This window comes from Callorhinus ursinus, unplaced genomic scaffold (genome assembly GCF_003265705.2).
Source record: "Callorhinus ursinus isolate GAN/ISIS: 27379988/994484 unplaced genomic scaffold, GSC_fseal_2.0 scaffold1, whole genome shotgun sequence".
In the NCBI taxonomy this organism is placed as follows: domain Eukaryota; kingdom Metazoa; phylum Chordata; class Mammalia; order Carnivora; family Otariidae; genus Callorhinus; species Callorhinus ursinus.
In genome coordinates, this window is record NW_027397063.1 from 85,767,906 (window position 1) to 85,788,464 (window position 20,559).

At 40.6% G+C, this 20,559-nt stretch overlaps 3 protein-coding genes across 11 annotated transcripts in view; 2 read left to right on the forward strand and 1 right to left on the reverse strand.

Moving 5' to 3' along the window:
• LRRC31 (leucine rich repeat containing 31) overlaps positions 1–9,644 on the forward strand; it is a 24,358-nt gene extending 14,714 nt beyond the window's left edge. The window contains 2 exon segments of the mRNA XM_025869646.2: positions 2,813–2,978; positions 9,208–9,644. Of these exon segments, the coding sequence (XP_025725431.1) occupies positions 2,813–2,978; positions 9,208–9,541 (500 nt within the window). The 3' untranslated portion in view covers positions 9,542–9,644.
• On the forward strand, positions 1,337–1,880 carry LOC112822191 (small ribosomal subunit protein uS13-like). Its single transcript, XM_073877500.1, has one exon. It carries the CDS (start codon positions 1,373–1,375, stop codon positions 1,829–1,831), a length of 459 nt encoding a protein of 152 aa, XP_073733601.1. The 5' UTR covers positions 1,337–1,372; the 3' UTR covers positions 1,832–1,880.
• The window catches only part of LRRIQ4 (leucine rich repeats and IQ motif containing 4), a 27,818-nt gene continuing 10,265 nt past the window's right edge, over positions 3,007–20,559 (reverse strand). For 3 of the 9 annotated variants that reach the window (XM_073877607.1, XM_025879247.2, XM_073877576.1), the window contains exons 3-6: positions 19,387–19,560; positions 18,013–18,151; positions 16,894–17,090; positions 11,851–12,073 (exon numbers count right to left, since the gene is read on the reverse strand). In XM_073877607.1, the coding sequence (XP_073733708.1) occupies positions 11,921–12,073; positions 16,894–17,090; positions 18,013–18,151; positions 19,387–19,560 (663 nt within the window). In that variant the 3' untranslated portion in view covers positions 11,851–11,920. Of the gene's footprint in view, positions 3,133–9,482; positions 9,581–11,850; positions 12,074–16,893; positions 17,091–18,012; positions 18,152–19,386; positions 19,561–20,559 lie in introns of those variants that run through there. The other 6 variants (XM_073877641.1, XM_073877668.1, XR_012373953.1 and 3 more) reach the window with 6 other exon arrangements.

Consider the following 20,559-nt stretch of genomic DNA (forward strand, 5'->3'; position numbering starts at 1 on the left):
GGGAACTGCGCCCACCCCTCCCCCAGCCTTGCCCATCTCCTTGTGCCCACGTCTGGGTAGGGAAAATAGCACGATATGTACCTTTCAGATCTGGAGTTCTTAACCTGGGTCAGAGAGTCAGTCTAGAGCTGTGCCTGGGGGAGGGGACCGTGAACTCCCGGCAATTGATAGTAATTATTTTGTGGGGGACAGATGTGGTGCATTTTCTGGCTCCAAAGCACCTGGGATCAGGCTGCCTAAAATCAAATCCTGGCCCTGGCTCTTGTGACCGGAGAGAGTTAACACCCCCGTGCTCCAGTCTCCTTGTCTATAAAATGTGAAATGGAATAATGGTACATACTTCATGGGGTTGTAAGAACTAAATGTGTTGACACATGTAAAGTTCTTGAAAAGGTACCTGGCACATCGTAAATGCTCAGTGAGTGTTAGTTGTTATGGGGAGAGAATCTATAAATTTCATTTACAAAGTAAATTGGATCTTATCACTACCCAGTTTAAAAAGACACAATGGTGGCCCATAGCATCTCCGGTAAAATCCACATTCCTTCATGGGGTCTAAAAGGCCCAGGTGACCTGGCCCTAGTACCTCTTGGCCACTCTCGCCCTTGCTCCCTGAACAAGCCTCAGCTGGCTTCTTTCAGTTCCTTCCTGTCACTGAGTAATCCCTTGTCTCCATGTCTTCCTGTTCTCTGGATGGAACGCCCCCCCCCGCCCCCCCCCCGCCCCCTGTTCTTTCCTGGGGAGCTCTGACTTCAGGTCTCAGCATAAAGGTTCCCTGTTAAGACAGCATCTCTGATCTAAATGAGGAGGCCCTGTATCTTTTTTATAGCCTTTATTAGAATTTCTAATTATGTATTTATTTGTGTGTTTTTCTCAGTGTATGTATTTCCCACAGTTTATAACCTCCTTGAAGTCAGAGATTGCTTTTATTCTTCACTGCACACCCTAACCCCATTTTAGGTGTTTCTGCATATTAGTTAAGCAAGTAAACAAACTAACTTTTCAAAGGGGTCTGTAATGCCCAGAATGGTTAGGTAAACACATATCCACATCACACACACACACACGACACATTACACTGTTCAGACTAACGTTCAGTTAGGAAAGTTCCACAAAAAATAAATTTAGGGACAACATGATGTCCCTAGTTGGAAAAAGTTGGATATTTTTTGAAGAAAATTTTGTTTTTAATTTTGTGTCTTTTGCCATCAGAAGATAGAGCTCTTCCCAATTATTGCTGCATAATGAATCACAATCAAGTAAATATTACATTAAATTATATAATCTGAAATAAATGTATCATTCAATTTGAATTAAGAAGTAAATCAGCTCTTCCACAGGAGGCCTACATGCCGCCACTGGGGCCGCTGCCATGTCTCTAGTGATCCCTGAGAAGTTCCAGCACATTTTGCGAGTACTCAACACCAATATCGATGGGCGGCGGAAAACAGCCTTTGCCATCACTGCAGTTAAGGGTGTGGGGCGAAGATATGCTCATGTGGTGTTGAGGAAAGCAGACATCGATCTCACCAAAAGGGCCGGAGAGCTCACTGAGGATGAGGTGGAACGTGTGATCACCATTATGCAAAATCCTTGCCAGTATAAGATCCCAGACTGGTTTTTGAACAGACAAAAGGACGTGAAGGATGGAAAGTACAGCCAGGTCCTGGCCAATGGTCTGGACAACAAACTTCGTGAAGACCTGGAGAGACTGAAGAAAATTAGGGCCCACAGAGAACTGTGCCACTTCTGGGGACTTTGTGTTCAAGACCAGCACACCAAGACCACAGGGCGCCGTGGCCGCACCGTGGGTGTGTCCAAGAAGAAATAAATTTGTAGGCCTTGTCTGTTAATAAAATAGTTTATACACCTAAAAAAAAAAAAAAGTAAATCAAGCAGGGGCACCTGAGTGGCTCAGCTGGTTAAGTGTCTGACGCTTGATTTTGGTTCAGGTCATAATCTCAGGGTCATGAGATCAAGCCCCACATGGAGCCTGCTTAAGATTCTCTCTCTCTTGCCCTCTGCCCTTCTCCCGCCACCCCCCCGACACTCTCATGCTCTCTCTCCCCTTCCCTCCAAAAAAAGAAGTCAGTCAAGTAAACATATAATTCTCCATATCACTTTTAGAAGAAAAAGTTCCATTTCTTATTGGTAGGTCTCTGCACTATGCAGGTGGGAGGGATTTTCTTAATAGATATCAAAAAAGGATATATATTTGCCATTTAGACGCCTGTTATTCTTTAGAAAGAAGAGTGGAGTTAAAGTATAATTAACTCTATCTTAGGAATAAGTTGTTAGGGTTAATTTCAGCATTAGGGGCAACTGAGAATTAAGCAAAATCTTTTTAAACCTCATTTAAAAATTTCTCCAAAACCCACTAGTTCTCTTCTTTGTTTCTGTAACTGCAGGTAGGTTGACACAAACGCCTTTGGGTGTTTCAGAGTCCTGAGGAGGCTTGGCCCCATCTCTGAACTTCAGCCATGACTGAACACAGGAATATGTAAAGCCAGGACATACTCTGGAAATCTCAGCTAGCTGTCCAAATCCTCTGCCTCTTTCTCCTTCCTAGATGGGAACTAAAGGAGAAAAATCCCAGTTGATAGTGAATTCCACTTAATCAAGTTTTACTTTTCTAAAGTTTCCAACATTTCTCCCAGTTAAAACTAGACAGTGTAAGTTGTGGTCATGAATTTCGGGCAAAAGAAAACAGTCTCTGTAACTTTCTTATCTCAGTTATATTAATATGTTGCCCCAGGTTCCTCAGTTTCAAAGAGGTAAAACCTAACGATTGCTCTTCTATTATCAATTTTAGCTGAAGCCTCCACTTACCTCCCTGCTCTGGAAATATTCGACCTTTCTTGGAATAAATGTGTTGGTGGCAACCTGAAGCTGCTTCTGGAAACACTGAAGTCCTTAGCGTCCCTTCGAGTGCTGAGACTGAGCAGCTGTGGCCTGGTGACAGAAGACGTGGCTCTCCTGGGGTGGTATCTACTGGTCCCAAAGTAGTCCCGTCCCGCGGAGCACAATGTGCCTGTGCCGCAGGGGAAGGGCGGCGGGGAGCGGCGCCAGGCCTGTGGCTGAGCCCTCTGCGCAGCTTCCCTTCTTTCTCTCTGACATCTGCTTAGGAGAGAGCTGGCAAAAACGAAGAAGGGCAGTTCTCAAGCCAGGAAGACAGTGGAGGGCATTTCACAAAGGGAGACATGAGCATAGACGTGGCAGTGGGTCATTCCAGCTTCTGTTCCTTGCCTTCCGGGCACAGGGGAAGGATTGTCCTGTTCCCTGGCCAGCCCAGTGTTACTCAAACTTCGGTTACCTACAGTCTGCTTTCACAAAGTTTGCCCTGTCCACGTGGTACCCACACTGTTACTTCATTTTTTCTTTATATTGATTCTTTAACCTAAATGTTTTTATTTAAACAGGAAACTCATCATCAACATAACTGAAATACAGGAATCACTTCTCATAGACAGACATTATTAGACTGTTGCCAGCTGAAGGCTTTGAATAGAGGTTCATTCTCTCTCTGTTACAGAAAGGGGAAGAGAGGGCTTTAAAAGCATATTAGCATCAATCTGACACTTTCTCCATGTCAATTTAGAAAGGTGGAAAGAGATTTGAATAAAGAATAACTTTTGCACTGCAGGATTCCAGAGTATATAATACCTTTCCTAAATATCCCCTAAAATCACCCCTGTTATGTCCACTTCTCAGTGGGAAACAGTGCATTGGAGAGTACCTCTGTGTCTCTCATCTACCCTTGCGCCTGCATCCCCAGCACTATGCGGCCATCTACTCCCAGACCTCTGAAGCAATGAGCACCCCCCCAAAAATTGTTTTGTGAATAACATGTATTACTATGTGTGGTTAGCCATTACCACTTTTATACTGCTTGGGTTATTTTAACAAGCATTCTTTAAGAATTAATCACTTGTAGCTTTTTTTTCTTTTAAAAATAACAACACTTTCTCGGGCGCCTGGGTGGCTCAGTTGGTTAAACGACTGCCTTCGGCTCAGGTCATGATCCTGGAGTCCCGGGATCGAGTCCCACATCGGGCTCCCTGCTCAGCGGGGAGTCTGCTTCTCCCTCTGACCCTCTTCCCTCTCGTGCTCTCTATCTCTCATTCTCTCTCTCTCAAATAAATAAATAAAATCTTTAAAAAAAAAATAACAACACTTTCTCAGAGTAAACTACAAAAGTATTTCCATAACCTATGATCCTATTACTCAGATTTTTAAAATATAGTAAGTATAAAATAGTGAAATATAATAATTAGGATACTCACACGATTGGAAAATTCAAACAGTACAGGAAAGTTAAAACAATGTCTAGGATTTGTTTTAAAATACAGTGATATGATCATCTCAAAAATCATATAATCATCTCAGGACACGCAGAAAAAGCATTTGGCAAGATTCAACATCGATTTGTGATAAAAACTCTCAACAAAGTGGAATTAGAGGGAACATACCTCAACAGAATAAAAGTCATATATGTCAAACCTACAAAACAAACAAAAGAAATAAAATGAAAAGAGATAAAAAAACAAAAACAAACAAAAACAAAAAACCTACAGCTAACATCATACTCAATGGTGAAAAATGGAGAGGCTTTTCCTCTAAGGTCTGGAACAAGAGAAGGATGTTTACTATTGCCACTTTTATTCAACATAGTACTGGAAGTCCTAGCCACAGCAGTCAGACAGGAAATAAAAGGCATCCAAATTGGTAAGGAAGAAGTAAAACTTTCACTATTTGCAGATGACTTGGTACGATATCTAGAAAACCTAAAGGCTCCACCAAAAACTATTAGAACTGATAAATGAATTCAGTAAAGCTGCAGGATACAAAATCAATATACAGAATTCTGTTGCATTTTTATACACTAATAATAAAGCAGCAGAAAGAGAAATTTAAGAAAATAATCCCATTTAAAATTACACCAAAAATAATAAAATACCTAGCAATAACTTAACCAAGGAAGTGAAAGACCTGTACTCGAAAACTATAGAACTCTGATGGAAGAAATTGAAGATGACACAAACAAATGGAAAGATATTCCATGCTCATGGGCTGGGAGAACAAATATTGTTAAAATGTCCATACTACCTAAAGCAATCTACAAGTTTAATGCAATCCCTATCAAATTTCAACAGCATTTTTCGCAGAACTAGAACAAATAATCCTAAAATTTGTATGGAACCACAGAAGATCCCAAATGGCCAAAACAATCAAGAAAAAAGAACAAAATTGGAGGTATCACAATCCCAGATGTCAAGATATACTACAAAGTTGTAGTAATCTAAACAGTATGGTACTGGCACAAAAGCAGACACCTGGATCAATAGAACAAAGACCAAAGGAAAAAAATCTATGCGTATATGTTCGAGTAATCTATGACAAAGGAGGCAAGAATATACAATGGGGGAAAAGACAGTCTCTTCAATAACTGGTGCTGGGAAAACTAAACAGCTACACGCAGAAGAATGGAACTGGATCACTTTCTTACACCACACACAAAAACTCAAAATGGATTAGAGACCTAATCTGAGACCTACAACCATAAAACTCTTGGAAGAAAACATAGGCAGGGATCTCTTTGACATTGGCTTTAGCAACACTTCTAGATGTCTCCTCGGGCAAAGGAAACAAAAGCAAAATTAAACTATTGGAACTACACAAAATGAAAAGCTTTTGAACAATGAAGGAAACCATCAAAAAACATGAAAAAGCAACTTACTGAATGGGAGAAAATACTTGCAAGTGATATATTTAATAAGGCATTAATATCCAAAATATATAAAGAATTTATACAATTCAACACCAAAAAAAAAAAACCCAAATAATCCAATTTAAAAATAGGCAAAGGAACTGCAGAGACATTTTTCCAAAGAAGACATATAGATGACCAACAGACACATGAAAAGATTCTCAACATCACTAATCATCAGGGGAATGCAAATCAAAATCACAATGAGAGAGCGGCTGGCTGGCTCAGTCGGTAGAGCATGTGACTCTTGATCTTAGGGTTGTATGTTTGAGCACGACATTGGGTATAGAGAATACTTAAAAATAAAATCTTTAAAAAAAAAAACCCTACAACACTATGAAGTATCACCTTCAGAATGGCTAAAATAAAAAAGACAAGAAATAGCAAGTCTTGGAGAGGATGTGGAAAAAAAGTAACCCTCATGCACTGTTGGTGGAAGTGTAAATTGGTGCAGCCATTCTGGAAAACCATATGGAGGTTCCTCAAAAAATTAAAAACAGAAATAGCAAACGATCCAGTAATCCTACCACTGGGTACTTAGCCAAAGAAAAGAAATTTTTGTTTGTTTTGGAACAAATTTGGAAAGATATATGCACCCCTATGTTTATACCAGCATTATTTACAATATCCAAGATATGGAAGCAACCTAAGTATCCACAGATAGATGAATGGGTAGAGAAGAGTGGTACACACACACACACATGAATATTACTCAGACATAAAAAAGAATGAGATCCTTTTTTTAAGATACACACATTTTATTTATTTATTTTTAAAGTAAGCTTTATGCCTAACATGGGGCTTAAAGTCATGACCCAACAATGGGATCATTGACTCAACAATCTTGAACTTTTGTAGAGTCACATGCTCTATAGACTGAGCCAGCCAGGTGCCCCGAGAATGAGATCCTGCCACTTGTGACAACGTGGTTGGGTCTAGAGGGTATAATCCTAAGTGAAATAAGTCAGAGAAAGACAAATACTATATGATTTCATTTATATGTGGAATCTAAAATACAAAAAAAAAAAAAAGACAAAAAATGGACTCTTAAATGCAGAGAACAAACTTATAGTTACCAGAGAGGAGGTGGGTGGGGAATGGGTGAAATAGATAAAGGGAACTAAGTCGTACAAAAATAAGTCATGCAGATGAAAAGTATAGTGTAGAGAATAGTCAGTAATATTGTAGGATAAATAAATAAAAATAAAATACAGTTATATCTCAGAGATACGGTGGATTTGGTTCCAGACTACCACAATAAAGCAAATATTGCAAAAAGGCAAGTCAAGTACATTTTCTGGTTTCCCAGTACATACAAAAGTTATGTGCACATACAAAAGTTATGTCTATTAAGCGTGCAGTTCATTATGTCTAAAAAAATATACATACCTTAGTTAAAAAATACTTTATTGTGGGGCGCCTGGGTGGCTCAGTCAGTTTAGCATCTGACTCTTGATCTCAGCTCTGGTCATGATCTCAGGGGTGTGAGATTGAGCCCCACTGGGCATGGAGCCTGCTTAGGATTCTCTCTCTTGCCTTCCCTCTGACCCTACTCCCCCTAAAAAAAAAAAAATACTTTCTTGCTAAAAAGTGCTAACCATCATCTGAGCTTTCAGCAAATCCTAATCACAGATCATCATAACAAATAAGGAAAAAGTTTGAAATATTGTGAGAATTACCAAAATGTGACACAGAGACACAAAGTGAGCAAATGCTGTTGGAAAAATGCCTGATGCAGTGTTGCCACAAACCTTCAATTTGTTAATTTAATAAAAGCAACATCTGTGAAGCACAGTAAAGCAAAGTACAACAAAATGAGGAATGCCTGTACTAAAAAAAAAAAAAGTAGAAGGGCGGGAAGTAGGTGGAACAAGATTGGTGTGATGGAGGTAAGTGTTGAAGCTCAATGATGGGGACATGGGAGTTTATGCTCCTATTCTGTCTGCTTTTGGTACCCTTGCAAATTTCGATAGTAGAAAAAATTGTAAAAAGGAAAAGCATGTACATTGTCTTTAACAGTCAGGTCTTGAGAACATGGTGAGTAATGCTGCAGAAAGGAAGAGACACACATCAACATGGACACCTATGAATGGAGTGCAGCTCTTGAGTGTACGGAATGCTAAGCTTTCGAATGCACCAAACTGTGGGCAAAGGAAAGCAATGGGGATGGAGCATGCTGCTTGCTCTGGGAACCAGGACACATGAAGAATGACTGAAAGATTCAGGGCACAATTAATCCTAAAGGGAGAGAACTTGAGGGGAACTGACTGTCGTCCAACATTGCAAGCCTGGTGTGAGGAAGGAGCTGAAGTGTTCAGCAGGCTGCGGGGCAATCGGTGAACATCACTGGAAGGCAGAAAGGGACCCAAAGGATGGGGGCTTTCTCCTGCTGAGAGCCACCTCACTCTATCGGGGCAACCAGAAAGGGTGCCTCAGGCGGGAGCCGGCTGGTGACCAGTAGGGAAGCTGTGAAAGAGTCATCTCTGATCATTGATCTGGAGGTTGAATGAGGAGACCTCCAGGGTCCCTGCCAGCTCTGAGATCCCATGCTACTCCTCTGATCTCTGTGGTTCATCACTGCATTTGGCTGGCAAGGGAAGCATGCGCTGCTTGCTTTGGGTAGCTCTCCCATACCCTCTTACAAGCATTACTATCTTTTCTTAGCTTCATCACTATTATTTATTAAGTGCCATTTTAGGTAGTACTGTGATATGTGCTCTTCAAAGGGAAAATTGTTCTGTGAATTGGAGGTCCCTAAGGTGACTTAGAAATTACCCACATGTTGGGGTGCCTGGGTGGCTCAGTTGGTTAAGTGTCTGCCTTCGGCTCAGGGCATAATCTCAGGGTCCTGGGATCGAGTCCCATGTCGGGCTCCCTGCTCAGCGAGGAACCTGCTTCTCCCCCGCCCCTCCCTCTGCTTGTGCTCTCTCTCTCAAATAAATAAAATAAAATAAAAAAGAAATTACCCACGTGTATTTTGCACGTGAAAAGTGCTCAGTTAAATACTTGTTGAATGAAGAATGACTGAATGAGCAGTGAAAAATTAAACAGTATTAAACAGCAAGATGACTATTTATAAATGGTCCTCAGTTAAAGCCAGAGAGCCATCACTCCTCACATTTAACTAGAGAGAGTCTGCAGGAAGAGCTGGGACTCTAGTGGAGCCAAGAGCAAAAAAGATATTCTTTGGGTTGGGATTTGGAAAGAGGAAAAAAAACAAAACAAAACAATTTTCAAGCTGTATCTGGGATGTGCAGAGAATAGATTTGGTACTAAAGTGATTTCAGATGTCCTGAATAAAGCTGCTCGCTAATAACAAATCATTACTAAGCACCAATATTGTCATTTCTAATCTTGGAAGGACTGTGTTATTGGAAGTGGCAAACAGCCACAGGAGAAAGTACTCGTGCATTTTAGCATTTAGTGTGATTTTATTTTTCAGCATCAGTAATACACACAGGTCACCTGGCCAAGCTACGGGAGCTCCACCTGAGTTATAATGACAGCATCTGTGATGCAGGATGGGCCATCTTCTGCCAAAATGTGCGGTTCCTCACAGAGTTGACCGAGCTGGATATTAGCCTTCGGCCATCAACTTCTCGGGATTGCGGACAATGGTTTAGACACTTGTTATGTGCTGTTGCCAAACTTTTGGAGATCACAGAGATAGGAATGAAAAGATGGAAACTCCCCACTTCACAGGAGGAAGAACTAGAACATTTTCACCAAGATCACAGACGCAGCATTCACTTTGACCTTGGTGAGTTTCAGTAAGCTGATTTCCCAAGGCTTAACTAAGCTATAAACCATTACCTGGAGGAGGAAAAGAGCATGAATGAATTTTAGTGTAATCAAAGGAGTATCAGCTTCTGGGATGTTTAATGGGATTGATGTTACAAAAGTCTTACAAATATGTATATGGTAATCTAATATAAGTACAACTTTACTTTCTAATGACAAGGATGACATGTTTCCATGGAGTTTCATTTATTTTGGATATATAGTTCACTTACTGTTTAGAAGGCCTGCCAAAAATGTTTAGATCCTGGTAACACATTTCCTTTTTTCTTGACCTGGAATTTTCTGTCTCTTCTTTTCCTACATGATAAATGTTCTAAATATAAGCATGTGTGAATGTGTGTATGTGTGAGTGTGTGTGTGAAATTCTAATGTGAAAGGCACTAGCTATGATAGTTTCATTCTATCTTTACTATTACATATGTCTTTATGTAATCTATTTGCATTTTTGTCCCAAAGTATACCTTCCATGGTTTATTATTTTATGTTCTGGTGCTTTTTATCTCAGATATAAACCATGAACACTAATAATGGTCACAGACATATAATTCTTAGTTAAAAGTGGTCAAAACTTCGAAACCCAGTATCAAAAACACATCTTATTAAAATAAAGTAAAATCTTTTATTGCTAAAATAAAATAACATTAGCTCTGGGCATTTTTTGGCATGGAATATTCTATGTAAAATCTATTTAATTCATTGATTAAAGTTTTTGTCTTGCTCTAAGTGATTTTTGAAATTTCTGGTTATCTTTTGTAGGAGCATGAAACTCATTACACAGCAGAAGTGTTTGTTTGCTCACACATTTCTATTCTGATACACTCTAAACAAATTATGCTTGGCAACAAGATGTTGCTACACTGGTAATTTATATTGCAATTATTGCTTGAAAGACATGTAGAATTTGAAATCATTATTACTCCAAAAGAAAGTCATCAGAATGAGAAGGTTTTGGGTAGTGTAGATGGGGATGTTTTAGGCAATCATGGTATTCTTCATTCTCTGGGCATTCCCATGAATTCCATGAGTACCTCTGCTCATATGTTCCCATGAACATATGCAAAGCCTATGAACAACTAGCCCAAAACCGGGAACAGTCCAATATCCTTCAATGGGTGGATGGTTAAACAAATTATGGTACTAGGTGATACTACTCAGCAACAAATTGATCCATGCAACAATGTGGATGGACGAGTTATGTGGAGTAAAAAAGCCAATCCCCAAAGGTTACACATTATGTGATTCCATTTACATGACATCCTTGAAATAACAAAATTATAGAGCTGGAGAAAAGGTTAGGGATCGGGAGATGGGGTGGACAGTAGATGTGACTAAAAGGAATAGCACGAGGGAGATTTGTGGTGATGGCTACATAAAGCTTACATGTGACAAAACCGCATTGAACTACACACACATACCCACGCACACACCTAAGTGCACCTACAACCCATAGAATCCAAATAAGCTCGGTTGATGGCACCAATATAGATTTTCTGGTTTTGGTATCGTATTAGAGTTATGCAAAATGTCCACACTGAGGGAGGGTGAAGGGTGCATGGACCTCCCTGTCCATTTCTTTGGAACTTCCTATGAGTCTCTATTTCAAAATTAAAAGTTTTAGGGGTGCCTGGCTGGCTCAGTCCAAAACGCATACAACTCTTGATCTCAGGGTCATGAGTTGGAGCCCCACGTTGGGGGTAGAGATTACCTAAATAAATAAACTTAAAAAAAGTTTTAGGGGGTGGGGGGATGGGTTAGCCTGGTGATGGGTATTAGAGAGGGCACGTTCTGCATGGAGCACTGGGTGTTATGCACAAACAATGAATCATGGAACACTACATCAAAAACTAATGATGTAATGCGTGGTGATTAACATAATAAAAAATTTTAAAAAAAGATAATATTCTCAAGAAAGATCTCAATGCTCTAAATACAAGGTATACTAAATTAAATTCCAATTAAAACTCCAATGGAGTCTTAAAGATTTTAATACATAAATTATAATGAAATTTATCTAGAAGAATAAATGTATTTAAAAAATAAGAAAAAAAAGTTTTAAAGTAGACAGGATAGTACAATGAACCTCCATTTACCTATCACATGCATCTACAATTATCAACTTATGGCCAATCCTGTTTCATTGGGATCCCCCACACTTAACCTCTACCTGATATTATTCTGCTGCAGTTCCCAGGCATCATATCATTTTATCTATAAATATTTCAATAAAGTGAGAATCTTTATTTTTATACATAATCACAATTCTGTGAATAATTTTAGTGTGGTGGGCATCTAATTCCTACATATTTTGCTTTCTTAATCCAACAGGGTTCATTACCTCAATTCATTATAGAATTATTTCCTATTTTTCTTTGTGGTGTTTCCTTTTACATCCTTTTTTCCTTTCTTATCTTTTGGAGAATTCTTTCCTTTCTTTAGCAATTTTTGCAGTTCTTCAAATCTCCCCAATCCTTTCTGGACCATTGTTCCACGCCACCACGCCTGAATCTAAAAACAAGATAAACCCAAACAGCATTAGCTGGTATCACTTAGGACTGGGGAAGCTTATCTCTTCATTCTGGTATGTAGTCTTAAAGATGTGAAGAGCGGGGCACCTGGGTGGCTCAGTCGTTGGGTGTCTGCCTTCAGCTCAGGTCATGATCCCAGGGGCCTGGGATCGAGCCTCACATCGGGCTCCCTGCTCCGCAGGAAGCCTGCTTCTCCCTCTCCCACTCCCCCTGCTTGTGTGCTCTCTCTCACTGTGTCTCTCTCTGTCAAATAAATAAAGTCTTAAAAAAAAAAAGATGTGAAGAATGGAATATTAGAACTCTACACCTTATTTTCTCTCTCAATTGGCCAGTCATCCTGGCAAATGTAAAAAATAAAAATTTTAAAAAATCAGTGCTTTTATGTCCCAGGCACTGCTGTAGACATTTAGGGAAGAGCAGTTAAATGCCAACGTCCCAGACCTCACACTGCAGCGAGAAGAGACAAACACAGGAATGTATGATTTGATAGTTGGTAGTAAATGCCACGGAGACAATAGTGCACAGTAAGGGGAATCAGGAGGGCCTGCATCTGCCCTCCCTCTCATCACTGGACTGCTGGGCTTCTACCTACAGCCAGCCCCCACTCCTTCTGAGATCCTATTCCCCCCACCTACTCAGAAACATCCCTGCCCTAGTTGTAGGCTCTGAACCTCCCGGTGCCTCCCCACTTCTCTCTGAATAAAAGCTCAAGTCCTTACAATGGGCTTACAAGGCCCTATCTGATCTGCTCCCTTCCTCTTGACCACACGGACCTCTTTGCTCCTTCCCCTAGCTCACTCTGCTCCAGCTGTGCGGGCCTGCTCACAGTCGGACACACCAAGCACAACCTCAGCTTCAGGCCTTTGCTTTTGCCGCTGCTTCTGCCTGGAATGCTCTTCCCAATATTCAGATGGTTTACCCTCCGGCTCTTCAAGTATTTGCTTAGTTGGCATGGCTGTGGACTGAACTGTCTCCCCTCATCCCCAACTCATATTAAAAGCCCTAACCCCCAAAGGTGATTGTCTTTGGAGATGGGCCCTTGGGTGGTAATTAGGCATGGATGTGCCCATGAAGGTAGGGTCTTCATGATGGGATTAGTGCTCTTATAAGAGACCCCAGACAACTTACTCTTCTATCTTGTGAGGGCACAGCAAGAAGACAGCCACGTGTGAGACAGAAAGCTCTCACCAGAGGCTGACCATGCTGGCACCCTAATCCTGGACCTCTCGCCTCTAGCACTGTGAGAAAATTTCTGTTGTTTGAGCCACCCAGTCTATGGTATAGTGTTATGGAAGCCAGAGCTGACTAAGCCAGTCATTTTTCCAATGAGGCCAACCCTGACCATCTCATTTAAGTCGAACCCCCCCAACCCCCCAACACACACACACACGCATGCGCACACACACACACACACACGACTTCTGGGCATCTCAGTTCCCCTTAGCTTAAACTTTTTTCCAATGCCACTTATCACTTTCTAACAGACTATATAATTTTATGTTTTATATTTCATGTTTTTATTTCCATCATACTAGACATTAAGCAATATAAGGATAGAAAAATTTGTTTTGTTCACTGATGTACTTTTGGTGCCTACAGCAGTGCCTGGCACATAGCAGAAGCTCAGTAAGGATTTGCTGAATGAATGAACAAATGAATGAATGAGGTGGGTGGGGGATGCTGTTTTATATAAGGTGGATCAAGGGTAGGTATGAGGATATTTGAGGGGGAATGAACTAGGTGAGGGCCGGAGTCTTGTCCATATCTGGGGGAAGCATCGCTGGGCAGAGGGAGGAGCAGGCTTGGACTTTGGGAAAACACCAAGGACCCGTTTGTGACGTGAAAATGGGACGGAGGAGATGGGGAGTGAGATAAGCCGCACCGGAGTTCGGATGCTGTTTTTCCAGGGGAACAGTACCGCCCCCTAGAGGCATTCTAGACTTTCGGGGCTTTTTGTTGTCTTGAGGTTTAGTGGTCTTCAATTGTGGAACGTGCACCCTAGTGCACAAAGACTTTCCCAGGGTGTGCGTGCTTGCATAGTTTGGAGGCAATCCATATCCAGAGCTTCAACTTCCACATGCACCCCTTCCTACAATGTATCTGCCGAGGAACACAACTGCTGGTTCTCCATTCCCACCTCTGCTTCATGGCTGCCCCTCTGGCACGCCTCTCAGCCACGTGAATCTGACTCGGGTGTGTTGCCCTAGACTCCAAAACCCTCTGGGACACCACAAATACAATACAAAATAGTAGTATAGAAAAAACAAGACACACGAACAAACAACAACAACATAAAACAGACTCTTAAAATACAGAGAACTGTTGGTTGCCGGGGGCGGGGGGGTGGTTGGTGGGTGGTGGGATGAGTAGAACAGGTGAAGGAATGAAGAGGTACAAACTTCCAGTTATAAAGTAAGTAAGTCATGGAGATGAAAAGTACAGCATAAGGGAACATAATAATATTGTAATAATGTCGTATGGTGACAGATGGGGACTACACTTGGGGTGAGCACTGTGTAATGCAAAGAATTGTCAATATGTTGTGCACCTGAAACTAACATAAAATTGTATGTTGATTATATTTCAATAATAAAAGACTAGCAATATTGATGTTGGCCTCACAGACTAGGTAACCAATTCTTTTATAAGGCAAGTGGTTCCCAGCTCTTTGCCTTCAAGAAAATTGAAAGAAGACCAGTTGATTTGCCAGCCATGAGCCCGCTATCTGATTTTTGGGGATACAAATCTGGAAGAAGTTCAAAGATGTGTGAAGCATTACCATTTAAGACAAAATAATATAGGCGCACACACACACAAAGGCTTCTTCCATTCTTGTCAACTTATCTATGTCAACAAGGTTTCTCAATGCCTCATCTGTTAAATGAAAAGTAGGAATAGAACCGATGTCAACCCTAGCAACAAGTAACATTTATGCAGGGATATATAAACTATGGGGGAAAGTTTCTCATTTGTGTATGTATTTTCCCTAAGTCCTCTAGGTCAAATAATTAAATACCAAAATTTGTAATGGATTTTATAGTAGTTTGGTCAATTTTATACCACTAATAATTGTAATATGACTTAATCCAGGACATTAAAAACCCTATGGTCACAGAAAAAAATTTTAATTTTAAAACTTAACTTGTATAAATATTTGTGTTGCCTGAAAGTATGAAAGGTGATCTATAAATGACTTAAAATTATACATATAAAACATTAAGCTCAATTCTTAGGGGAAAGTGAAATAGAAATACATGTTCAAGAAGAAAAAGAAAGGATATAAAATTTCTGCCTATGGTTGGCTCAAGTCTGACTGGTGATATCGGCTCAGGTCACCATCTCATGGGTTGTGAGACTGAACCCAGCCTTGGGCTCCACACTCAGCATGGAGTCTGCTTAAGAGATTCTTTCACCCTCTTCCTCTGCCCATCCCCCACTCAGCTACACACACACACACACACACACACACACACACACACACACACACAATCTCAAATAAATCCTAAAAAAAAAATTTCTGCCTATAAAATAAGAGCTTGCTCAAGTATTTTGTAAATTGATATAACTGACATATCAAATCATAATGGTATTTAGATTCCACTGAGTATGTTTAAAATACTGATCTAAGAGCTCTATTTTAAGATGTCAATATTTAAAACTCACTGAAAAGTAAATCCTTTGCAATAATTTAAACTTAGTGGCAAAAGAATTTAAATACCAGTTTCAAAGTGTGCAAGAGGGTACATGGTTTTTCAAAATACTTCTAGGAAGTATCCAAAAAATATTATTTTCATTCTTCCAGTGTAGCCATTCTTGAGTATATACATATTAAAATAAGTATTTTAATATAAATTACTTTCCTTTCTCCTTTATGTTGCAGCTCAGGCATTATTTTCATTTGTTAAAATGATGGGTTTTGGTAGGTTATATTATCTGAGTTTAATTTCAGAAGAGTAAAGAAGGTATCACATACTATTTATCATAAAAGAGAGGATGTTAGGTTTGATATGGTTGAGGGCCATTGACAAAAGAGGGTCTTGCAAAAGCAAAGACTCACTCTTGCTTCAGGTGAAAAAGAGAATCATGGATTTCAGTAGAGTAGTGATAAGATCCCACCTGTATTTTAACAGCACTGGTCTGACTGCTGAGGGGAAGGTATACTGTAAGGTGAGCAGGTGTGGAAGCAGGGATGCTAGTTGGAGGACTAGGGTGGTCGTGAGGGACTTGGACCACTGGCATAAAGAATATTGAATCCTGACTGAAATGGACACTGGCCTGGCCTGGCCTGTCTGGGGTATCCTATTATCTCCATGGGCTAGGCGGGCAAGGAGGAGATGACAAAGTTCTTTGCACTGCCTCCCTTTTAAAGGCTCTTTGCCCTTTGATCCTAGTTAGTGGCAGAGCAGAACTCTGGTCTCTACAGCCTTGCTCCATAAATACTTTCATTTCTAATTTTTCAGCCTTATCTTAGTGACTTTGTGAACATAAGCGTTTCCGTCCAGTGAACAGTCCAAGAATTTTAGACTGCTTTGGGATTGGAAGTTTGGGTTTCTTTCGCCTGTTTGTTGTCTTCTTAACTGACAAAGAGCTGGAGAACGAAAATGCAAAAATGCTAAGATGATGTTCAAAGATCCTCTTGCTTAATTCTGAGGATAAAAAGGAAGGAAGAGGGTCTACTCTCGACAAGGACAAGGTATAGATGTGTAAAGAGCAGTCCCAGAATAGTCTGTAATATGTTTACCACTGGCCCTTCTCCAAAGCAACTGTGAATGTGCTAGCCAGAATTTTTGCTGATTTTACCTTTGTTGCCATTATCTTCATGTTTCTTTTTTTCTTGAAGTCTGCCCATATAGCCTGGATGCCTTCAGTACACACTTCTTTTGGGGGGTCATCCAGGGGGTTGTCCACCAGTGTCAAAACTTTTAGATTCACCAGACTATCTAAATTCTCTGGAAGACAGGTGATCAAGTTGTCTTCAAGCAGTAATTCTTTCAAAGCTGAAACAATTTGTTTTTAATGATAGATTTATCTTAAGAAGAACCAAAGTTAGCATTCTTCAGTCCAGTTACTTTGAAATGTGTGTCTCCTGCTGTGTCATGTAATAAAAGACACAGATTTAACGAGGCAAACCAAGTTCTCTTCCTTATAACAATTCAAAGGTGTTGGAGCCAGTGTATATAAGCATTAGAGACAGAAAAATAGTACACACGGAAAAAATCTGACAATGTTTCAGTCCTGCAGGGACCAAGGACAGGAAAAAAATGGATGGTCAGGAGCATTACTAAGGGGTACTGCATGCCCACCCTCGACTCTACGGCAAAAACCACTTTTTTATTTGGTCCCACTGAAAGGTCAGCAAAAGGCTGCCAAATGGATGGAGAGATTGACACAGGTACAAATAAAGAATGGTTTAGCCTAGGGTAAAATGTTTGGGTGTTTAAATATGGATCGTATATGATTCTTCAGGCCAATCATACAGCTCCAAAAGTCCTCCCTTGCTGATTTCACCACTCTGGGTCAACACTTTTCCTTTTATTCACGTGACTTAGTGACCTAATGCACATTTGCTGCAGGACCCCCAACTCCAAATTCTGGCATGTAGTAGGTAGGCAGTAAAGTATGATTAGTGGTAAAATGACTGTGTGGATGAATGCTAATTTTCTTAGCAGGTGCTATTTACTTCTCTGTTCAGTTCCAAATAAACAATCTAACTGCCTTGGTGAAGTTCTTAGCTGTACTAATCAGGCGCCTGGCCTTCCCTGTCTCACCCGTGAGGCCTGCAAGGAGGTAATGGGGTAGGGCTACGCTCTCTAAACATTGAGATTGGTCTTTAGTGAGTCAAGGAAATGGGAAATGCTTCATCATGGGAAATGCTGACCTCACACTTCACTAGGCTGAGGATCTACTAAGATTCCTCACCTTGTGCTTGGCAAATGGAATCTGGAAGTTGCTTAAGCCGGTTGTGACGGCAGTCAAGAATTTCCAGGTTAGGCATTGATCCCAAGGAGGTGGGCAGGTATTCCAGATGATTGTTCTCTATATACAGCTCTTTAAGACTCTGAAAAGCATGAGAGTAGACCATAATGATCCTTACATTGATAAAAGAATTAAAATAACCAGAATCACTGGTGAGTTCCCATACTCTTTCAATGGGGGATACTATGCATTGGGATCAAGGGAAAAACATACTTATTTAAAGAACCATCATCAAAACATAAAATTATTTTCGGGTAAAACCATTAGACATGGTTCCCATCTATGCAGGGAAAAGAAAACATGGGAATCTAGTGTTTGTTTCACATGAGCTTTATGGAAAAATAATTGTGATAATTTATATATATCATTTGCTCCCTTTCAATAGCTAATTATCTGCAGCAGTTCATATAGAACTGCAATCACATCAAGTGTCAATCTAACACTACCCAGGTTTGAAGTAACCAAAATGTGCACATAACAAGTTAGCTATTTTCAAATCCGCTGAGCAAAAATGTAGTGTTTGCATCTCACCCAAAGATTTCAGAGAATGTCGCATGGCCTGTCAAGGAGCCAGATGATGAGAAGAGTTCTGAACACAGGGCAAAGCAATGGAGAATCAAGAACAGGACCTCTGAGTCACAGGTAAGAAGTACCGGTGCTATGCATGCTATCGCTCAGTTCCACGACTTGGGGGGGCGTGTCGCGGCCACATCTATTTCATCGTTAGTAAGAGTGCAAAGTACCACAATCATGGGAAAAATCTCAATTCTTTATGCATACATTGAGACGTAGGGGTATGGCTAGTTTGAATGAAGTTATCTTGTTGCTTTGCTAGGATTTAGCCCAGGGCTGTGGACCCATCTCCATAGGAACCTGGAACAATGTTAAATAGACCCTGATTTGCCTGCCGTCATGCAGGGAGGGGGGTCACCTTGACCCCCCATCCAAAATGCAGGCTCCTAGCCATGTCACCTGTATGATACTTTAACTTCAAAATAGTAAAATTTTCAGGGGCCTCTTAGAAAAAGGTAGAAATCGAACGGAAAGCAGAATGACTCAATTTCTGTAAATAAAACATGCCAAACCGCACAGTGGAAAGGAATATGGCATGGCATAGCCTCTTGGCTATGTTCTTTGAGGATGGATCCAGGGGCTCAGGAAAACGGTGTTAGAATTACTGCTTGTTTGGGGTTGGAAATCTAGTATGGATGATTCCACAGGCAGCCTATGGGGACACCACCATGTTTTCTCAGGATCAGCCAACTGAAGGAATCAGTGGGCACGTACTTCTTTGCCTACTCGTTTGGGGAGGCTTACCTGTAGTTTACTAATGTGTTCTGGCAAAGAGGTGAACTTGGCTCCCTGGTCTTGCCCAATGTATAATTTCTCTAAAGACTCTAAAGAAAGGATTTCTTCTGGAAATGAAAGGAACTGATTTCCTGTTAATCCAAGCATCTTCAGCTTTGAAAGTGAACCGAAGTCTGACGGTAACTAGAAGTATTCCAAAAAGATAAGTTTCAGGTCAAGGTTATTTTAAAAAGTAAGATAATAAATGGGGTTTTTAGTTTTGAGGCCAATTGATAAACATAAAGTAGAGCAATTTAGCAATTCCTACTGGTGAAAAGTTGGCACACATGTTTGCATATAGAGTATTTATACTTGTAGATCTAAAGTCTAGAGTCCCACTCTTTCCCCAAGCCTCTCTGCTCTTCACTTTTAGGCACTGCTTTAAATTGAAGCAATTTTTAACCTACGTTATTGCAAATTTTTGAGCTGTAGTGTAGCAAATGCTTGACAAAACTGAAAAAGTACTAACGTTTTTAGTGTAATATTGCAACTATAATATTAATAAGTTCAGTTATTGGAACTGATCAATTTAGGAACATGACCTCTCACCCTGAAAGGCTTTAGGTCAGCAATTTAGAAACTTCAGTTGAATTCTCAGTTGGGGACACCTGGGTGGCTTAGTTGGTTAAGTGTCTGCCTTCAGCTCAGGTCATGATCCCAGAGTCCTGGGATCCCATGTCAGGCTCTCTGCTCAGTGGGGAGTCTGTTTCTCCCTCCCCCTTTGCCTCTCCCCCTGCTCCTCCTCTCTCTCTCAAATAAATAAAATCTTAAAATCTCAGTTGGAAGCAAACAGTGAAGACTACTGTGATTTTTATCTTATCATATTCTGCCCTCCAATGAACATCAAGGCTTATGTGCCCTTTGTAGGTATTGGGTAGCCATTTCCCAGACTCCCAGACTGTCAGGCTTAGGAGGCCTTAGAAAGGTTATCTATTCTAGTCCTTTAATAGGATGGGTGAATATATTCCACAGTAGCCATCCAGCATACATTTAAATACCACCTCCTGGAATGAAAAGCTTATTACTTGGATGGGGACCTCTAATCATCAGATTTCCTTCTTCTGTCAAGTCAAAATTTGTGTCACTATTATGTTCACCTATTGGTCTCTTTCTGGCCCTCTAGAACCACATGGAAAAATCTCA

Excerpts from the sequence above, each read along its gene's own strand:
- LOC112822191 (XM_073877500.1), top strand. The coding sequence starts at position 1,373 with ATGTCTCTAGTGATCCCTGAGAAGTTCCAGCACATTTTGCGAGTACTC.